Source organism: Myxocyprinus asiaticus, chromosome 47 (assembly GCF_019703515.2).
Source record: "Myxocyprinus asiaticus isolate MX2 ecotype Aquarium Trade chromosome 47, UBuf_Myxa_2, whole genome shotgun sequence".
NCBI lineage: Eukaryota > Metazoa > Chordata > Actinopteri > Cypriniformes > Catostomidae > Myxocyprinus > Myxocyprinus asiaticus.
In genome coordinates, this window is record NC_059390.1 from 13,695,893 (window position 1) to 13,714,173 (window position 18,281).

An 18,281-nucleotide genomic window follows, 5' to 3' on the forward strand; every position below is an offset into this window, starting at 1 on the left:
ACTTGCTGTAGACTTGCTGTAGCCCATCAAATTAATATTTTCTAAATGACAGAAAGATGTTCATCTTGAAAGATGAACTGAAAATATTTCAGTAAAATAAAGAGAAAAGTACTGAAAATACCAAAACAACATCTGTTTTTGTCTCCATCTGTTTGTCCGCAATGACATCGCTTCTTGTGGGCGGAGCCCCATCTCATGGTTCTGAAGTCGGAGAGTCGTGTGATGTGTGCTTTACACTTTCTTCAACATTTCCCTCAATCTCTCCTCTATCCTTTTCTTTTATCATCATAGACTAAAGCGATTAACAGAAAGGAACGGTATCGAATGGATAACTACGAGCAGCCCATGCGCAGGCAGCTGCGGCCCACAGAGACTGAGGATGTTGCTGTACAGGTCAGATGTCACTATCATTACAAAAGACCCCATCAGCCCTGATTCTCAGGCCCTCATTCACAGACATAGAGAACATGCTGAAGTTCATTAAGAGAGCTTAGGATCTGCATGTTCTCATCCAGATGCCAAGAACCTTCCCCAGTCAAGTCAGGGCAAGCTTTCAAACCCCACATAGACACACACAGGGGTTGAATTGGGATTTTGGAGGTAGGGGAGCCCTAAAATCTGGGTGATTTTTGAGTGCCCTGGAACTTATGCCCATTTCTAACAGCATGTTCTTTCCTTTCTCAGCTGGTTTAAAATCCCCCATATGGAGTTTGTGATCGTTCCCTATCTGTCACTCACTCGACGTTGTGTCGATATAGTGACACTAGGGGTCACTCTTGGGAGCCCGAGACACCTCTGGTCTTTGATAAAAGGCCAATGAAAATTGGCAAGTGGTATTTGCATGCCACTCCCCCGGACATACGTGTATAAAAGGAGCTGGTATGCAACCACTCATTCAGATTTTCTCTTCGGAGCCGAATGGTCATGCTCACTGAGCTGAATTCCCACGACTGTTCATTCACATGGAACTGCTGGATCTTCTGGATGCATTTCAGCGGCTTCTCCCTCCTCTGCACTGGTGCACTGCAGAGAATGCCCCCGGGCGCTTCGGCAGAAATAAGAGTATATTTCTCTAAAAGAGTATATTTCTCTAAAAGAGCGGCACACACGGAACGTCTTTTTAAAGACGCATCTTTTTAAAGATGCCTTTCCAATTGTGTGTTATTCCTGGTTGCGCTCATTATCTCTCACCTTCTGATGGTCATGATCACTGTCTTTCATGTCTGGGCACTGCTCACGCGGAGACAGCGTTTGTGGATGGTCATGTACTCATTGCGTGGACATGTCCATGGCAACGATGCGGTCGCGGCTCGCCTTCGTAAGAAAGCATGCCACCCCAGAGGCTCCCCGCCTTGGTCCTTTTACCCACGGGTATGAGGCCAGCGCGGCTAGCACTGGGGGCGATTTGGGGACCCCAATTGGACCGCCTCTGCCGGGCATCCCCCCGCGGACCTCCCATTCTCCAGCATGCTCATCTGCCCCGATCAGGCTTCTGGATGAGTCCGCTGGCTCATCTCACGGCGAGTTCAACCTCTTATTCGGAGCCCGCGAAAGTGATGAGCTCTCGAGCGCAGCCTTGGAGAGCGGGCTCGTCCAGTCTGATGCGGAAGCCTCAGCTGAGCTCCTCCCTTCGGGGATGATTGCCTGGTCACAGGCTGACGTGGAGATGATGACATGCTTTCCCGGGCAGCCGCGAGCATCGGCTGGATTGGAACCCTCCGCTCTTCCCTGAACCCTCACGGCTCGATGATCGGTCCCTTGGCTTGCGGTGCCACTCAAAGCCACGCCCCGCCCCCGTTCCTTTCTTCCTGGAAGTGCATGAAGAGCTGACAAGGTCGTGGGAGGCACCTTTTTACTGTCTGGTCCCGATCTTTTCAGCTTCCCTGCCCTCACTACCCTCGATGGTGGGGCGGCCAAGGGCTATTCGGCAATCCCCCGGTGGATAAAGGCGCTCGCGGTGCACCTACGCCTGCAGAGCGCCACCACCTGGCGCGGGTGCCCAAAGCCCCCGTCCAAGGCCTGTAGGTTTACGTCGTCTCTGACGGCCAAGGCTTACGGTGCCGCTGGACAAGCCGCCTCCGCCCTGCACGCCATGGCTCTCCAGCAAGTCTGCCAATGCGCTAAAGGAACTGCACGAGGGTAGTTCCGCCCCGGGATTGATGCAGGAACTGCGCTCGGCGACCGACCTCGCTCTCCAAGCGACGGAGGGCGACGATGTCCACATTAGTGGTCCAGCAGCACCACCTTTGGCTCAACCTGGTCGAGATGGGTGAGGCTGACAGGCCTATTCTGCAACATCATCAAGGACTTTGCCCAGCAGTTCTCGACAGTGGAGCAGAAGATGGAGGCTATCCGGCATATCCTGCCCCGGCGCGGCTCAAGATCCCGCACTCAGTCTGCTCGTCGCCAAGGGCATCCCCCTGCAGTGACTGCACTGGCTCTGCCGCAGCCCGCCGCTTCGGCCCGGCCCCGGCGTGGAGCCCACCACAGGAAGCAGATGCCACCCGTCTCGCGGCCGCCCAGAACCCGTGAAAGGCTTTGAGACGGGCGACCCAGGGACGATGAAACCCGCTGCTCTGGAGCTGGTAAGCAGACCTCTCCATCTTTTTGTTACCTTTGCATTTAATTGCGCTGCATGCCCAAGTGGCTGCAGTACTCAAGAGTTCAGCAAGAGCGGTTTCCTTGTTCCCTGGGTCACGTATCCGGTGTGCACGGCCGTCATCACGACCACCATCCACCACTCTATTTGGCAGGTTTGACGCTCCAGCAGCGGTCTCCCGCCCCTGAGCACCCAGTTGTGGCATGATGTCCCTAGACTCAGCACGGCCACGACATGGTGAGGCACCTCGAGCTCCGCCCCGCCGCAAGGCCCCACCTGCCGGTACGTCCGACGACGTTGTTCCTTTGGTCCCCCTTGCACGGAACTTGGACGCGTGGCTTGCACTTTCCAATCCGTTGCGATGGATGGTCCGGACCATCCGACTCGGCTACGCGATTCAGTTCGCCAGGCGTCCGCCCGGGTTCAGCGGTGTCCACTTCACCTTGGTGAAGGACGAAAATGCTGCTACCTTGCACGGCGATCGCTACCCTGCTACGGAAGGGCGCGATAGAACCTGTCCCTCCGGCCGAGATGAAGAAGGGGTTTTACAGCCCCTACTTCATCGTACCGAAAAAAGGCGGTGGGTTGCGGCCAATCTTGGACCTGCGAGTACTGCACCGGGCTTTACACAGACTCCCGTTCAAGATGTGGATGCAAAAACGTATTCTGGCGAGCGTCCGGCATCAAGATTGGTTCACGGCGGTAGACCTGAAGGATGCGTACTTCCATGTCTCGATCCTTCCTCGACACAGGTCACAGAGGCAGCCCTTGCCCCGCTAAGGGAGGTGGGCATTCGCATTCTCAACTATCTCGACGACTGGCTAATCTTAGCTCACTCTCGGGACATGTTGTGCGCACACAGGGACTTGGTGCTCTCACACCTCAGCCGACTAGGTCTTCGGGTCAACTGGGAAAAGAGGAAGCTCCTCCCGGTTGAGAGCATCTCTTTTCTTGGTTTGGAGTTGGACTCAGTCTCTTTGACAGCGCGCCTCACGAACGAGTGCGGCCAGTCGGTGTTGGTCTGTTTTAAGGCGTTCAAACAGAAAACAGCGGATCCACTGAAACTTTTTCAGAGGCTCCTGGGGTATATGGCATCCTCAGCGATGTTAGTTCAGACAGACAACACGGAAACGGTAGCATATGTCAACCGCCAAGGCGGTCTGTGCTCTCGTTGTATGTCACAACTCACCCACCATCTCCTCCTCTGGAGTCAGCAGCACTTCAAGTCGCTGCGAGCCACTCACATCCCGGGCAACCTCAACACTACAGCGGACGCGCTGTCATGACAGGTTACTCTCAGGGGAGAGTGGAGACTCCACCCTCAGGTGGTCCAGCTGATATGGAGTCGATTCGGACAGGCATAGGTGCACCTGTTCGCCTCCCAAGAATCCTCCCCACTGCCCGCTCTAGTATGCCCTGACCTAGGCCCCCCTCGACCTCACGCTCCTTGCGACAGCCCCCCCCGGTGAATTCCCTTGAGGAAGGACCTTCTTTCTCAGGGACGGGGCACCATCTGGCACCCGCGACCAGACCTCTGGAATCTCCATGTCTGGCCGCTGGATGGGATGCAGAAGACCTAAGCGGTCTACCTGCGGTGGTAGACATGATCACTCAGGCTAGGGCCCCCTCTACGAGGCGCCTGTATGCCTTTAAGTGGCGTCTGTTCGCTAAGTGGTGTTCTACCCGACGGGAAGACCCCCAGAGATGCGCAGTCGGATCAGTGCTTTCCTTCCTGCAGGAGAGGTTGGAAGGGAGGCTGTCCCCTTCCACCTTGAAGGTGTACGTTGCCGCCATAGCAGCACACCACGACGCAGTCGACGGTAAGTCCTTAGGGAAGCACGACCTGATCATCAGGTTCCTCAGAGGCACCAGGTGGCTGAATCCCCCCAGACCGTGCCTCGCTCCCTCATCGGATCTCTCTGTAGTTCTTCAGGGTCTACAGAGAGCCCCCTTTGAGTCTTTGCAGTCAGCCGAGCTTAAGGCACTCTCCTTGAAGACTGCCCTTCTGACTGCGCTCACTTCCATCAAGAGGGTAGGAGACCTGCAAGCGTTCTCTGTCAGCGAAATGTGCCTGGAGTTCGGTCCGGGCTACTCTCCCATGATCCTGAGACCCCGACCGGGCTATGTGCCCAAGGTTCCCACGACCCCTTTTAGGGACCAGGTGGTGAACCTGCAAGCGCTGCCCCAGGAGGAGGCAGACCCAGCCCTGTTGTTGCTGTGTCCGGTGCATGCTTTACGCATCTATTTGGATTGCACACAGAGCTTTAGGATCTCTGAGCAGCTCTTTGTCTGTTTTGGTGCACAGCGGAAAGGAAGCACTGTCTCCAAGCAGAGGATCGCCCACTGGCTCATTGACGCCATAACTATGGCATATCACGCCCAGGACATGCCGCCCCTGGTAGGGCTACAATCCCATTCTACCAGGGGTGTAGCGGCCTCCTGGGCCCTGGCCAGGGGTGCCTCTCTAACAGACATTTGCAGAGCAGCAGGCTGGGCAATACCCAACACCTTTGCAAGGTTCTACAACCTCCGGGTGGAACCGGTTTCGTCCCAGTTAGTGGCACGCAATACAAGCGGATAAACCCAGGTGTATCGCATGCACATAGTGCCTTCCACCTCCTTTTGAGCTGAAGACGTGCACCATTAATTCCCAGTAGTGTTCACAGGTTTTGTTCCCTGGTTGACTTCCTCCGAGCCCTGTGGCAGTCGAGTTTTCGGAGAGACTCGCTGCCGGCCCAGTACATGTGCTAACTAAGAGCCCTGTTCTGGGGTAGGTGCTCCGCATGTGGTGGTTCCCTGTAAGGCTAACCCCATGCAATATATATCTTCCGCTAATTCGTTTCCCTGTTGGCAAACTGCATCTTCCTTGGGCAGAGCCCCTCTGCCCCAGTCTCCATGTTCGTAGTAACTCCTCCCCCATTGGGTAGGATCTACCTTGAAGACTCTCCACATGGTCGGAAAGACCATGTGATGTATTCTTCCACTTAAATACCCCCCCCCCCCCTCTTTGGGTGAGGTGTGGTCTCTGCGGTGTCTTCCCTTGGGAGGGACACCCCCTGACTAGACCTGGCGGCCCAGTCAGATAATCCCCCTTCTTTTTTAGGGAGTGGAAAAAGAGAAGGGGAAAAGAGGTCACGACTGGGTTAAGCCTGTCTCTATCTCTTGAGAAGTCGACTTGTCCCCAAAGGGCCGTTCGACACTCATAACTATGTTGGGAGAGGTTACTTGTCGACCTGGTGTGCTGGATATGAGGCACACAGTAGTCTGCCCACCACACACCGCCAGTTCACGTAACACAGTTCAGCAAATTGTGGTGTTTCATATAGGGACCCCTAGTGTCACTACATCGACATAACATCGAGTGAGTGACAGATAGGGAACGTCATGGTTACTTGTGTAACCTCCGTTCCCTGATGGAGGGAACGAGACGTTGTGTCCCTCCTGCCACAACGCTGAACTACCCGCTGAAATGGCCGGACCTTATATCGGCTCCTCAGCATAAAACCTGAATGAGTGGTTGCATACCAGCTCCTTTTATACCCGTATGTAAGGGGGAGTGGCATGCAAATACCACTCGCCAATTTTCATTGGCCTTTTATCAAAGACCAGAGGTGTCTCGGGCTCCCAAGATTGACCCCTAGTGTCACTACATCGACACAACGTCTTGTTCCCTCCATCAGGGAACGGAGGTTACACAAGTAACCATGACGTTTCTCAGACATGGCTTTAGTTAAATGTGATTTAGGTTTAGCTTTCCTCTAAGTAGAGTTTGGGATTCTCACGAGAAGAAAAAGTCTAAAAATCAGGACATTAATTTAACTGTTTATTTTGTTTTGTTTCTCCTCTGTCTTTTGGTCCCTGGAGGGTCCGTTTCCTTTTTCATCCCTCCGGACAGTACTAGCCTCTTAGCTAATGAGCCCAGTGGCTGAAAACATAAACACACATGTCCTGTAAGCCTGCATGAACTCTCTCACTGACCTACTGTCACATCCGCTCACTTAGTTATGAATGTGGCCTAATCTACTCTGACATTTACACTCCTTCACTCTCATTTATTCTCAACCATTCCTTCAACCCCCCCCCACCCCCTTGTTCTCACAGATGTTTTTGATTGTTCACTGTTCTCTTTTTCCCAATATTTCATTCTGGCCTCCTGTGCTGTTTTGATGGGAGTGTTATCACTGCTGTAAATAAACATTGGAAAAATACAATTTAGAATGCATCTCCGAAGATGTAAATGTGACATGAAGCTTGTACAAGCAGAGATGAAAATGTGATTATATCACATCAGGATTGCTGTTTTGTTTTTGTTTTTTTTTTTGTTTTTTTGCCATATTTGTAAAGTGTTTGCTTTTTATTTGTATTTGTTATTATGTCTCCTTCAGGTGAACGATGGTTTCTTCACTTGGGGAAGCAACTTGTCAACGTTGTCAGATATCAACATCCGAATCCCAACAGGTACACTGCTTCAAAGCCCAAGCAAACCCTGAAAAATATACTTTTACACAATGAATGACATTACTGCATACCTGTCTTTTGACTTGAGCGATGGCTATCTCTAGTTTAGCACCTTAAGGAACATCACTCATTCACATTTGCAGCAGCAAAGTCACCTTATTGTGACTGAATTGGCAAATACTTTCAATATCTACATAACAAACACTCTTAATCTCTAAGATTATTTTTGTATCTGTATTTTGTATGTACTTATTTATCGGGGGAAGTCATATCAAGTCAAGCTCCTTATTGTCATTGTACAGGTACAAAAAGATTATTATTTTTTCTCCACAAAGTAAATATATATTTATAGAGAAATAAATAGAAAAATATAAATAAAAATTCAAATATTATTTAAAAATTATTAATTATAAATTAAAAATATATGTTTAAAGACAATAAAAAAGACATATTCAAAAATACAACAAATAATAAATAGGAAGTGAGTAATGGTTAGAGAATACACATTAATTAACACCACACTAAATGTGCAAGATTTGCTCTTCCTGGGCAGGCTGATGTTAAGTAAACCTTACTGTAAATCAAAAGCAAACAAAACATTTGTTTTGTAATTCAAAGTGAAAGTTTAAAAAACTATGTCTTAGTACTTAAGGCTTAAAGGGATAGTTCAACCAAATAATGAAAATTCTGTCATTGTTTACTCAAATCATTTACTTAGTTTCTTCTGTAGAACACAAAAGGAGATGACTGAGGTAGAATGTTAGCCTCAATCAGCATTCACTTTCATTGTATGGAGAAAAAAAATGCAATGAAAGTGAATGGTGACTGAGACTTACTGTACTGATTAACATCGTCTTTTGTGTTCCACAAATGAAAGAAAGTCATATGGGTGTGGAACAACTTGAGGGTGTTGATGACAGAATAAATTATGAAAGATATTTTTATTTTTGGGGTGAACTAATCCTTTAATATTGAAAGCTTCATGTCTCTGCACATGGTTTCCTGTTCTGGTTTAGTAATTCAGAAGCTTCATTAAAGCACTGAACTGAGCCTGAACAAGCAGCTAGCCAACCAACAGATGGGCACCTTGCTGCCTGCCATAGTCCTCCCATCCCCTATTGACTGTATACATCAGCAAAACCTGTCCACAGGGGCAGAACCCGTACATATAAAACTATGTAGCTAACCTTCATCTTGTTCCCCTTTTCTTCAGGTCAGCTGACAATGATTGTGGGCCAGGTAGGTTGTGGGAAATCATCTCTGTTGTTAGCCATGCTGGGAGAGATGCAGACGATCAGTGGGAAAGTCTACTGGAGCAAGTGAGAGAATTCACACACAAATTCTGTATAAACTGAAACTCACTGTATAAAATACTTTATGCTACAGTATGCTTATTCATAAAGTCACCTGTATGAATAAATAATACATAATACAATAAATAATAATAATGCAAATAATACAGTACATGGCCAAAAGTATGTGGACGTCCCCTTTTAATTAACAGGTTTGGTTAGGCCCCTTAATTCCAGTGAAGGCAAATCTTAAAGGGATAGTTCACCCAAAAAATTTAAATTCTGTCATCATCTACTCCCCCTCATGTTCTTCCAAACCCATATGACTTTCACTCTATGGAACAAAAAAGGACAATGTTTGTCTCAGTCACCATTCAATTCCATTGCATCTTTTTTCCATACAATGAAAGTTAATGATTACTGAGGCTACCATTCTGCCTCACACAGTATGTCCTTTTGTGCCTGATGAGAGGCATGTGGCAATGGTTTTGCAATTAAACAAGCACATATGGGTGTGGTATTTGTGTGTCTACATACTTTTGGCCATATAGTATAGATATAACATAGATTTTAAGGGCTTGTTGTTTGTATTTTGACTTAACATATATTGTTAAGTTGTGAACCGAAATTCACCTCTCCTTTCTCTCGACCACTAAAGCAGCTAATCAATTTTTGAATGTTTGTGTTTATGTACCAGAAAACAAGGGAGGAGTACATCTGCATGCCAGACCCATCAGATGCTAATCAAAGCCTTCATCTGTTAAAACACACATGTATATAAATATTATGCTGTCCATTCCATCTGCTATTATTATGATGTATGTACCATGTTGTGCATACACAGATGTATGTGGCGCCAGCTTACTCCCTATGTGTTACTGTTTGTGTGTGTGTGTGTGTGTGTGGGCAGGTTTGGGTGGTTTACGAGGACATTTTTTTAGGTTACAAACTGGTAATTACAAGGGTATTATGCTATAAATCTGGTTTATGAGGACATTTCTAGTGTCCCCATAATTCAAATCTCTTAAAAAACATATAAACGATGTTTTTTTTATTTTATTTTTTTAAATGCAAAAATGCTGAAATTTTTTTTTTTTGTGAGGATTAGGTTTAGGGGTAGGGTTAGGGGATAGAATCGCTAGTTCTTACAGTATAAAAATCATAATGTCTATGGAGAGTCCTCATAAGGATAGCCGCACCAACGTGTGTGTGTGTGTGTGTGTGTGTGTGTGTGTGTGTGTGTGTGTGGAAACCCCTGTTTTGTCTTTGATTACTCCGTCCATTACTCCTTAACTATTTTCTTCCATATGCCAATCTCTCCCCTCTGTGTTATCAGCACACAAAGGAAATGCTTTTCTCTCTGTGAATATCTCCATCTGTCAGCCTGTGCTGGAGATGGTCTCTGATTAGCATTTATGAGCAAAGCCAAGCAGATCTACATACCGGTAGTTGCTTTTAATCCATTGATTTGCAAGTGATTTATATACAGTGGCATAAAAAAAGTGTTTACAGTAAAATGCATGAATGTCATTGTATTAGGTAACAAAATATCAAACCAATTGATATCTGACAAATAAACAAATTATGCTAGACATTGTCTTAGGACTAGTTGAAGTCTTCTGTACCATTATTGCAACTACTTTGCCATGGTCTGGTGCCAGGGTCATTTTTAGTGTATGTGTGAAGTCAATTACCCTCAAGTATCATTATTATATCATCAACCACATCTAAAACCGAACAATCTTCCATAAACAACAGATTGTTAGCAAATCCACCATCTGTTGGTTGTCCTTGTTATATAATTTTAAACCTATGGTAACAAATGTAACAAACTGCTAAATAAATGTACTTTTGCCACTTGGTTTGATATTTTGTTAGATAATGCAATGACATTCATACATTTTAAGTGTGGCTTAAGAGTCCAAATACTTTTTTGGGCCAACTGCAATTTTAAACCCATTTAGCTTACGTCTGCATTTGGGCCATAATTATATGAACAATTAATTTTACTTTGTAACGATACAAGTTTTTTTACTCTTTTTTTTTTTTTTTTTTTTTTTTTTTTCAGGTTCTCTAATGACAGTGACATTACTCACTAGCTAAAGTGTGATACTGATATATTAGTACTAGACCGGTAACCATAGACCCGTTTTAGCTTGAATCACTATTGAGGTCATGGTTTATGATGGATAAAAGTGAGTCAAGTGGAGTAGGTCAAAGTTATCACAGTACGGTGTGTCCTCATGGACTATTTACTAACACTGGTCACATATGTGTGTCTTTGTTTCTCTGTGTCCTCTTCCGCCATGCTGTGTTCAATCAGGCTGCCTGATTGTGAGATACTCCTCGATGGGAACATAAGGTATTTCACCGGAGGTCTTTACATGCTTACATGCTACACAGCTAAACACAGTTACCTCAATAAACTAATGCAGAAGGACTTTTGTTGCATGTGTGACTTAAAAAATGGACTAAGGATGTGGCAAGTGTATATTCTGTATTTTGAAAAGCAGACAGTAGGCAAGAATCTTTTGAAATGGATCTTTCAGCAGTGTCCAGTCTGAATGACTGAACTGTTCTGAGCTTTTATATCTTTTAATGTACGTGACTTGTAGCGGGCACAATACAGAGCTGTCTTATGAAGAACAGAGGTACCTGTTTCTGAGCTCTTTCAACAGATGTGCAGTGATTTCCCATTCGTCTGCACATCCATCCATTTTTCCCTTCAGGACCATTTCACCTCTATCTTTACATTCCTCTGGCTTTAAACTCTCTGTCCTCTTCCTCTCCTCCCCAAACATCAGTATAATATGTGGTGTTGTTTTTTTTTTGTGTGTGTGAAATATACAGTGCAAGGTGTGTGAAAATGCTGGGAGTCTTCACCACTCTTGGTAACACTAGGGTTTTCTTACACAGATATCAATTTCAGTCAATATTTGGTTGTTACAGCAGGACTCCTCCAAAGGAAAGCAAAACAGACTTTTTCCTATTTTATCTAACAAGAGGAGGCCGTACATATCATGTATCATCTTTCATTTTTGAAGCAATGAACTACACTAATATTATTAAAATTTTTGTTCAAAATTTGATCTTTATTTTTTCAATCTCAAAACTTCACTCTATGACAGTGAATTTCTGCTGTAATTCTGAAGGTGTTTCATTCATGGTCATTATGACTTCTTGCATTTGATATTTTCTTTAATCTGCTCCTTTAGCTCATGATTAACAAAGGGTTTTCCTTCATTTCATCTTCAAACCCTTAATGTTTTGCTGTGATGGTACTCAGAGAATGTTTATCTATACTTCCATCTTAACTGATTATGTTGCTCTCTCTCTCTCTCTCTCTCTCTCTCTCTCTCTCTCTCTCTGTCCTCTTCATTGCTTAGTAAAAACAGGTATTCTGTAGCCTATGCAGCACAGAAGTCATGGCTCCTGAATGCCACCGTTGAGGACAACATTACATTTGGGAGTCCGTTTAATAAGCAGAGGTGAGGACAAAAGTTCCCATGTATTTCCTAATGAAACCAGATGTTTGGATGGGACATATCAAACGGCTCATCCTTTTTATTAATAGCCAGTATGCTTTAGTTATGTCAGGCATGAACCATGGTTTGCTATTTGCTAGTCGGTTGCAGACTACATTAGGAGGAGGGATATATAAAGTTGATTTGACAAAAATATGTGTAGTACAAGATGGGTCATTTTCCCGAAAGTGAAAAACGGAAATGTAAATACTTATATATCAGCTTATATCTAAAGGTTAATTTGATCAACTCTTAAGAGTACATTAGCATATTGATGTTTTGAAAGCTATTAGACATGGACGAAAGGCCACAAAACTCCAGTTTTGATTTCATGGGGTCGATAAGGCTGAGCCTCAATTATAATAAAACTCCCAGTGGAAACTCTACATTAAATTTCACTCCCTTAAGGGCTCATTTTTAAGATTCCTAGCCTTGGTTTCCTAAACATTATTATGTTTTAAAATGTAAATCTATTGCACAGATACAAAGCCGTGATTGATGCCTGCTCACTTCAACCAGATATCGACCTCCTTCCTTTTGGAGACCAGACTGAAATTGGAGAACGGGTAAGAGAGGACAAGAGAGGCTGGTCATTTCTCTAACTTTATTAGAGGAGGTTAATGTCTCACTGTGTCTGGGCTTGAGACTAGCTATCTGACCTCAGCTGCTGTGATACTAATCAAATAAAGAGTTGTTACTCAGACTACCATGTCACTATTGTGTCATCAGAACTGAAAGGGTTTGATATGAATTTATGTATGTAATCCTACAGGGTATTAATCTCAGTGGTGGCCAAAGACAACGGATCTGTGTGGCCAGAGCTCTATACCAGAACACCAACATAGTTTTCCTGGTAGGAATCAAGTTTTATAATTCAGAAAAGTGTGGATTAAACACAATAACACAAGCAGACACACTCATATTGTAGATATAGTCTTGATAGTGTCAGACATCTACCCCCTTCACAGTGAGCTATTTCCAAGTGGAATGTCATACGCCTTCAAAATTTAAAAGTGTTTATGATGATGACCTGAGTGTTTCATTTGATTTCAGAGGTACACCCAGATAAGATTTCAATATGTGATAGTACAGGGTATGTAGTGGCAGCAATAGCAAAAAAACACAAAATAATATAAAAGAGCTGATTATTGGATTACAGTACATGAATACACACCCTTCTGGACAGAATTATGAATTCATCTCATTCCTGTAACCATTCTTTGGAATGACATTATGTATGGCATCCCAGACAGTCAATATGGTCATTTTAGTGTAATTTCAGGTTAATCTGTGTATTTTAAGTGACTTAAAGTGTATTTCAGCACTGTTTAAACAGATCCTCTCTACACTTAAAATAATGACATTTGAATTCTGGAATTGAAATTGTAATTTCTGAAAGACCAGCCTTGATGTTCAATATTGTCTCCAGCAAGTTACATTACATTTACTGATACATTTAATAATTTAGCCGACACTTTTATTGTAAGCAACTTACACAAAGAGGAAAATCACAAGTAATGCATCATCTAGGTGGAAGATTATTCCTGTACAGAGGAATTTAGAATGTGAAGTTAAAGAAGATTTTTACAGATGCAGAATTAAAGCTTCCAATTAATTAATTGAACCAAATTTCCTCAATTTATAAACATACAAGTCTGAATCAGTCTTGGTATCTATTTTGTTTCATGTTGAAATGAAGTAGAGTTAAACCTTAACCTGGTTTTGGGTTTGCTTATATCCCACCTGTAGGATGACCCGTTCTCTGCCTTGGACATCCACCTCAGTGATCATTTGATGCAGGAGGGCATACTCAAGTTCTTACAGGATGACAAACGGACTGTGGTCTTGGTCACACATAAGCTGCAGTACCTTATCCATGCTGACTGGGTAACTAGTAGTGCTGACTGTTAAAGATATTGGAAAATTATTTAAAATGTCCCAAAGGTTGGAACTTAGACAGTGCTTAGAGAGAATTACCAATTACCTGTTATCAGTGGCAAGGAAAATGGCTTTTATTCAATTTTTAGATGGAGTCTAAGATTCTATAAGGAGCTTTTTAAACTCACAGCAGAAAAAAACTGCACCTTGAAGGTTTTACAAATATGAGCTAATCTTTAAAACTAATGAATTTGGTTACATAAGCAATTAAAATAAAAATTGCCACATTGTGTAGGGCCCTGAGTGATTAATATTAGCATCTATCTGGTAGATAATAGCCATGAAGGATGGCTCAGTGCTGAGAGAGGGGACATTAAAGGATATTCAGACTCATGATGTGGAACTCTATGAGCACTGGAAAACCCTGATGAATCGACAAGACCAGAAGCTAGAAAAGGTCAGTTTCCCTCAAATCCATGCTCTGTTAACATTGTTTTACTGCAACAGAGGCTGATTTTGATGACGTGGTCTACAGTGTGTGTTGTTGTTACTGTGTTTTAGGAGACCGAACTGGATAGTCAGACCACTCTTGAGAGAAAGACTTTGAGGAGAGCGTTCTATTCTAGAGATGCGAAGAACCAAATTGATGATGAGGATGAAGGTAAATGTTCACCAGCTTTTTAGTGCAACCTTTCCTGTTTTTTGTTGTTTTTTTTTGAAAAATATATCTCATACACCTTTATTCAACTGTCATTCCATAGAGGAGGAAGTGGAGGAGGATGAAGATGACAACATGTCCACCACCACCAGCCGACGTTCTAAGATCCCATGGAAGATGTGCGGGAGATATCTTTCCTCAGGTGGCTTCCTCATGCTCTTCCTCATGGTGTCGTCCAAGTTGGCCAAACACTCGGTTATGGTAGCCATCGACTACTGGCTGGCAGCCTGGACCTCTTCAAACCCACGTAATGAAAGTCTCACCAATACATTTGACAATGCAACCAATTACAAACAGAACTATGACGCCACACAGTTTGCAGAGGTAATGTGTCACTGCTGAGAAATTACTGTTTGAAATGTCTATTTATGTCATATTTGATCTAGTTAGTAGTGATGAAGTTGAGCTCTTTGTTTTTACATGGTTCACAGTATCGTTCCTACGTGCCCGTGTTCATAATATTGTGTGGGGCTGCAATAGCCCTCTGCCTTATCACTTCCCTGACTGTGGAGTTTTTGGGAGTGGCTGCTGCTACCAACCTCCATCATAATCTACTCAACAAGATCATTCATGCTCCCATCAGGTACTCATACAAATAAAACATGTTTTTATATACAGTACTTTACTGCTATGATCTTCCAAATATCTGATGCAGACTCAATAAGGAAAATTGATAACCTTTTCGAAACCCTTTTCAATATGCCATTGTTAGATTCTTTGATATCACCCCACTTGGACAAATCCTGAATCGTTTCTCAGCGGATACCAACATCATTGATCAGGTGAGAGAAAGATAGCCTGCAGAGAGAAAGACGAAGGGGATTAGTTATAGAAAGAGCAGAGGGCATTTTAACTCAAGCTTTTAGTGCAGATCTGATGTCAGAGTTCCATCCTAGTTAGGCCGATGATAGTACACACAGTGGTACTCACATTAAAAACCTGTAAATAATAGGGACTTTTAAAATTGTGATTTTCAGGTCTGGAAAAATCACGGAAGTTAGTAAAATACTCATTTTACACAATAAAAATACACAAATGACAATAAGTAATTTGTGCTCATGTATATTTGTTTACATCTATTAATTAAAAAGCTTGGTACCTGACATAAAAATGGAAATCCACCCCAGCAATCTCTAAAAAAAAAAATATTCCTAGAAAATGCCTTATGCATTAATCATGAACAACTGGAAAGGTCATTGAAAATTAATTAGTCAAAAAGTGTGGGAACCCTGAAATGTACAGCATTTCAGAGCCAAATAATACAATGGTAACAGATGGAATCGAACTTGGGTTTGGACCAAGTGTGGAAACAGGGTTTCTAACCCTTTCAGGCAGAGACCTCTTTAATTTTAAGCCCACTAAAATTAAGAAACTCATTACCACAGTACTGTAGTTGTCAGGGCTGGGACTTGAACTCAGGTCTCTAGTGTAAGAGTCTAACTCTCAACCCTTGAGCCACTGGAGAATGGTAAACCCAATAGTAAGACACACTTAGAAGTTAAGGTGTAGAAAATAGTTTAATAAAAGTTCAAGCAACAGAAATCCACAGCTGGAGCAAAAAATAAATAAATAAATAAATAAAAAACAAAACACACAGCAAAAGTAATCCTCAAACTCAGCGCAAAAAAGGGCATTCCCCAAATGCATAAAAAAAAAAAAGTTAAAGCAAAAAAACTCCAGAGGAGAAAGTTCACGAGAAATAAAACAGTGAAGGGGAAAAATCCTAGGGCAGAGTTAATCTAACGTCTTGAGAACACTTACTCAGGCAACTGGCTGTATGTTCCTGGTTTCCACCATATGACTCGCTGTTGCCCCCAAAAGTTGACAATGTCCGCCAAAATTGAGAGGAGAACTGAGGGCCTCGATCAGAAACAATGTCTTGAGGGATACCAAAAACTCAAAATGATCAACTCTGCAGTCTCTTTAGCAGCGAGTAATTTGGACAAGAGAATGAATCTGCCAGCTTTAGAAAATCTGTCAACAATGACCATAATGGTGTGTTACCCTGGGATGGCGGGAGTCCGTTAATGAAATCCATGGAGAGGTGTGACCAGGGTCTTCGATGTATAGAGAGGATGAAGCAAACCCTGAGGAGAGCGATGAGACCTTCCCCTGGTTGCATATGGGACAGGCATTTACAAAGGTTTTGGTATCCTCCTTGATGGTCGGCCACCAAAACAGTCTCTGGAGGAATTAAAGGGTGCGAGAAGTGCCTGGATGGCAGGTCAGACGAGAGGAGTGACCCCACTGGAGAACCTGGGAGCGAACAAGTTTTGGGACAAATGAGCGGTTGGCAAATAGAAGCTCCCTGCAGTAACTCAAAAGCTGTGGCCATGAGCGGCAAAGGGTAACGGTTCCGGATAGTGATCTTGTTGAGGCCTCGGTAATTTATGCAGGGTCGAAGGCCCCCCATCCTTTTTACCCACAAAGAAAAAACCAGCGCCAGCAGGAGAAGTGGACTGATGAATGATCCCTGCCACGAGGGCCTCCTCAATGTAACTGTCCATGGCTGCACGCTCGGGAGAAGACAAGGAGAAGATGCGGCCTCTGGGAGGACAAGTACCTGGAAGCAGGTCAATCGCGCAGTCATAAGGGCGGTGTGGTAGTAACAAGGTGGCCCTCTTTTTACTGAAGACTGCCCTGAGGTGGTGGTACTGAGTGGGGACTTGATAGGTCTAGGGATTCTTGAGACCAGGGTCAGGGGAACTCAGAATCAAAACAGGTAACATGAGAAGTGGGACCCCAATTGAGGATTGCGCCAGTGGACCAGTCAAGATGAGGGTTATGGTGAAGCTAAGGGTGACCAAGGATAACAGGGAACTCATGAGACTGTATCAGATGGAAACGCAACTCCTGGTGTTGGTGAATAGAGGCAAAGGAGAGAGGTAAGGAGGGTTACCTTCCCAGGACCCAGTGGTCTTCAATCCAGTGCAGTAACTGTCAAAGGGGTAGCAAGTGAGACAGAGGGAATCTGGAGACTCCTAGCAAGAGATAAGTCCAAAAAGTTCCCGGCTGCACCTGAATCCACCAAGGCCTTGAGTTGATGCTTATGATATCCCCAAGCAAGGGTAATGGGGAGAAACAATCCTGAATTGAAAGGTGGGGCAATGCGAGCAAGTCCCGTTACAGTCCTTCCTTGCCTGTATGGGACCAAGCGTTTCCAGAGAGCTCCGGGCAGGTAGAACAAAAATGCCCAGGCAGTCCACAGTATAGGCAACACCGCTCTTTCATGCAGCGGTCGCGTTCCAATGGAGAGATCCGAATACCACCCAACTGCATAGGCTCTGGAATTCCTTGGGACGGTGGCAACTTCTCTGTGGGCACTGAATTAACATGAGGTGCGAGAACAGACTGGCGACTTAAGTTCCTCTCAGACGATTATCCTGCCGAATCGCCAGGTCAATGAGGGTCTCGAGATCACAGGCAGGCTCTCACATTGCAAGTTCATCTTGGAGGGCCTCGGAGAGACCGTTCTGGAAACACACCATGAGAGACTCATTGTTCCAACTACTCCCTGCCACAATGGTGTGAAATTGAATGGCATATTATGCAGCATTGTGACTACCCTGCTGGAGGGACAGCAGTTAGTTTAGATGCCTCTCGGCTGCTGATGGGATGATCGAAAACCCACTTGAATTCCTCTTCAAATTCCAGGTAGCTTGAGCAGAAAGGGCTCTGGGCCTTCCAAACAGCTGTTGCCCAGGAGAGGGTCTTACCAGAGAGAAGAGCGATGACATATGCAATCATGGCCCTGTCTGAAGGGAAGGACGATGGCTGTAGCTCAAATGTAAGGGAACACTGAGTGAGGAATC

General features: G+C 44.5%; 1 protein-coding gene across 4 annotated transcripts in view; it reads left to right on the forward strand.

The window, feature by feature from the left end:
• LOC127436903 (ATP-binding cassette sub-family C member 9-like) overlaps positions 1 to 18,281 on the forward strand; it is a 66,192-nt gene that overhangs the window by 22,550 nt on the left and 25,361 nt on the right. For all 4 annotated transcript variants that reach the window (XR_007896481.1, XM_051691405.1, XM_051691406.1 and 1 more), the window contains exons 15-27: positions 292 to 393; positions 6,985 to 7,057; positions 8,271 to 8,376; positions 10,673 to 10,711; positions 11,736 to 11,837; positions 12,355 to 12,439; positions 12,646 to 12,726; positions 13,623 to 13,760; positions 14,083 to 14,208; positions 14,313 to 14,412; positions 14,513 to 14,793; positions 14,901 to 15,052; positions 15,182 to 15,251. Coding sequence is in view for 3 of the 4 variants with exons in the window: in XM_051691405.1 (XP_051547365.1) it covers positions 292 to 393; positions 6,985 to 7,057; positions 8,271 to 8,376; positions 10,673 to 10,711; positions 11,736 to 11,837; positions 12,355 to 12,439; positions 12,646 to 12,726; positions 13,623 to 13,760; positions 14,083 to 14,208; positions 14,313 to 14,412; positions 14,513 to 14,793; positions 14,901 to 15,052; positions 15,182 to 15,251 (1,455 nt within the window). In the remaining variant the exon portion in view is untranslated. The remainder of the gene's footprint in view (positions 1 to 291; positions 394 to 6,984; positions 7,058 to 8,270; positions 8,377 to 10,672; positions 10,712 to 11,735; positions 11,838 to 12,354; positions 12,440 to 12,645; positions 12,727 to 13,622; positions 13,761 to 14,082; positions 14,209 to 14,312; positions 14,413 to 14,512; positions 14,794 to 14,900; positions 15,053 to 15,181; positions 15,252 to 18,281) is intronic.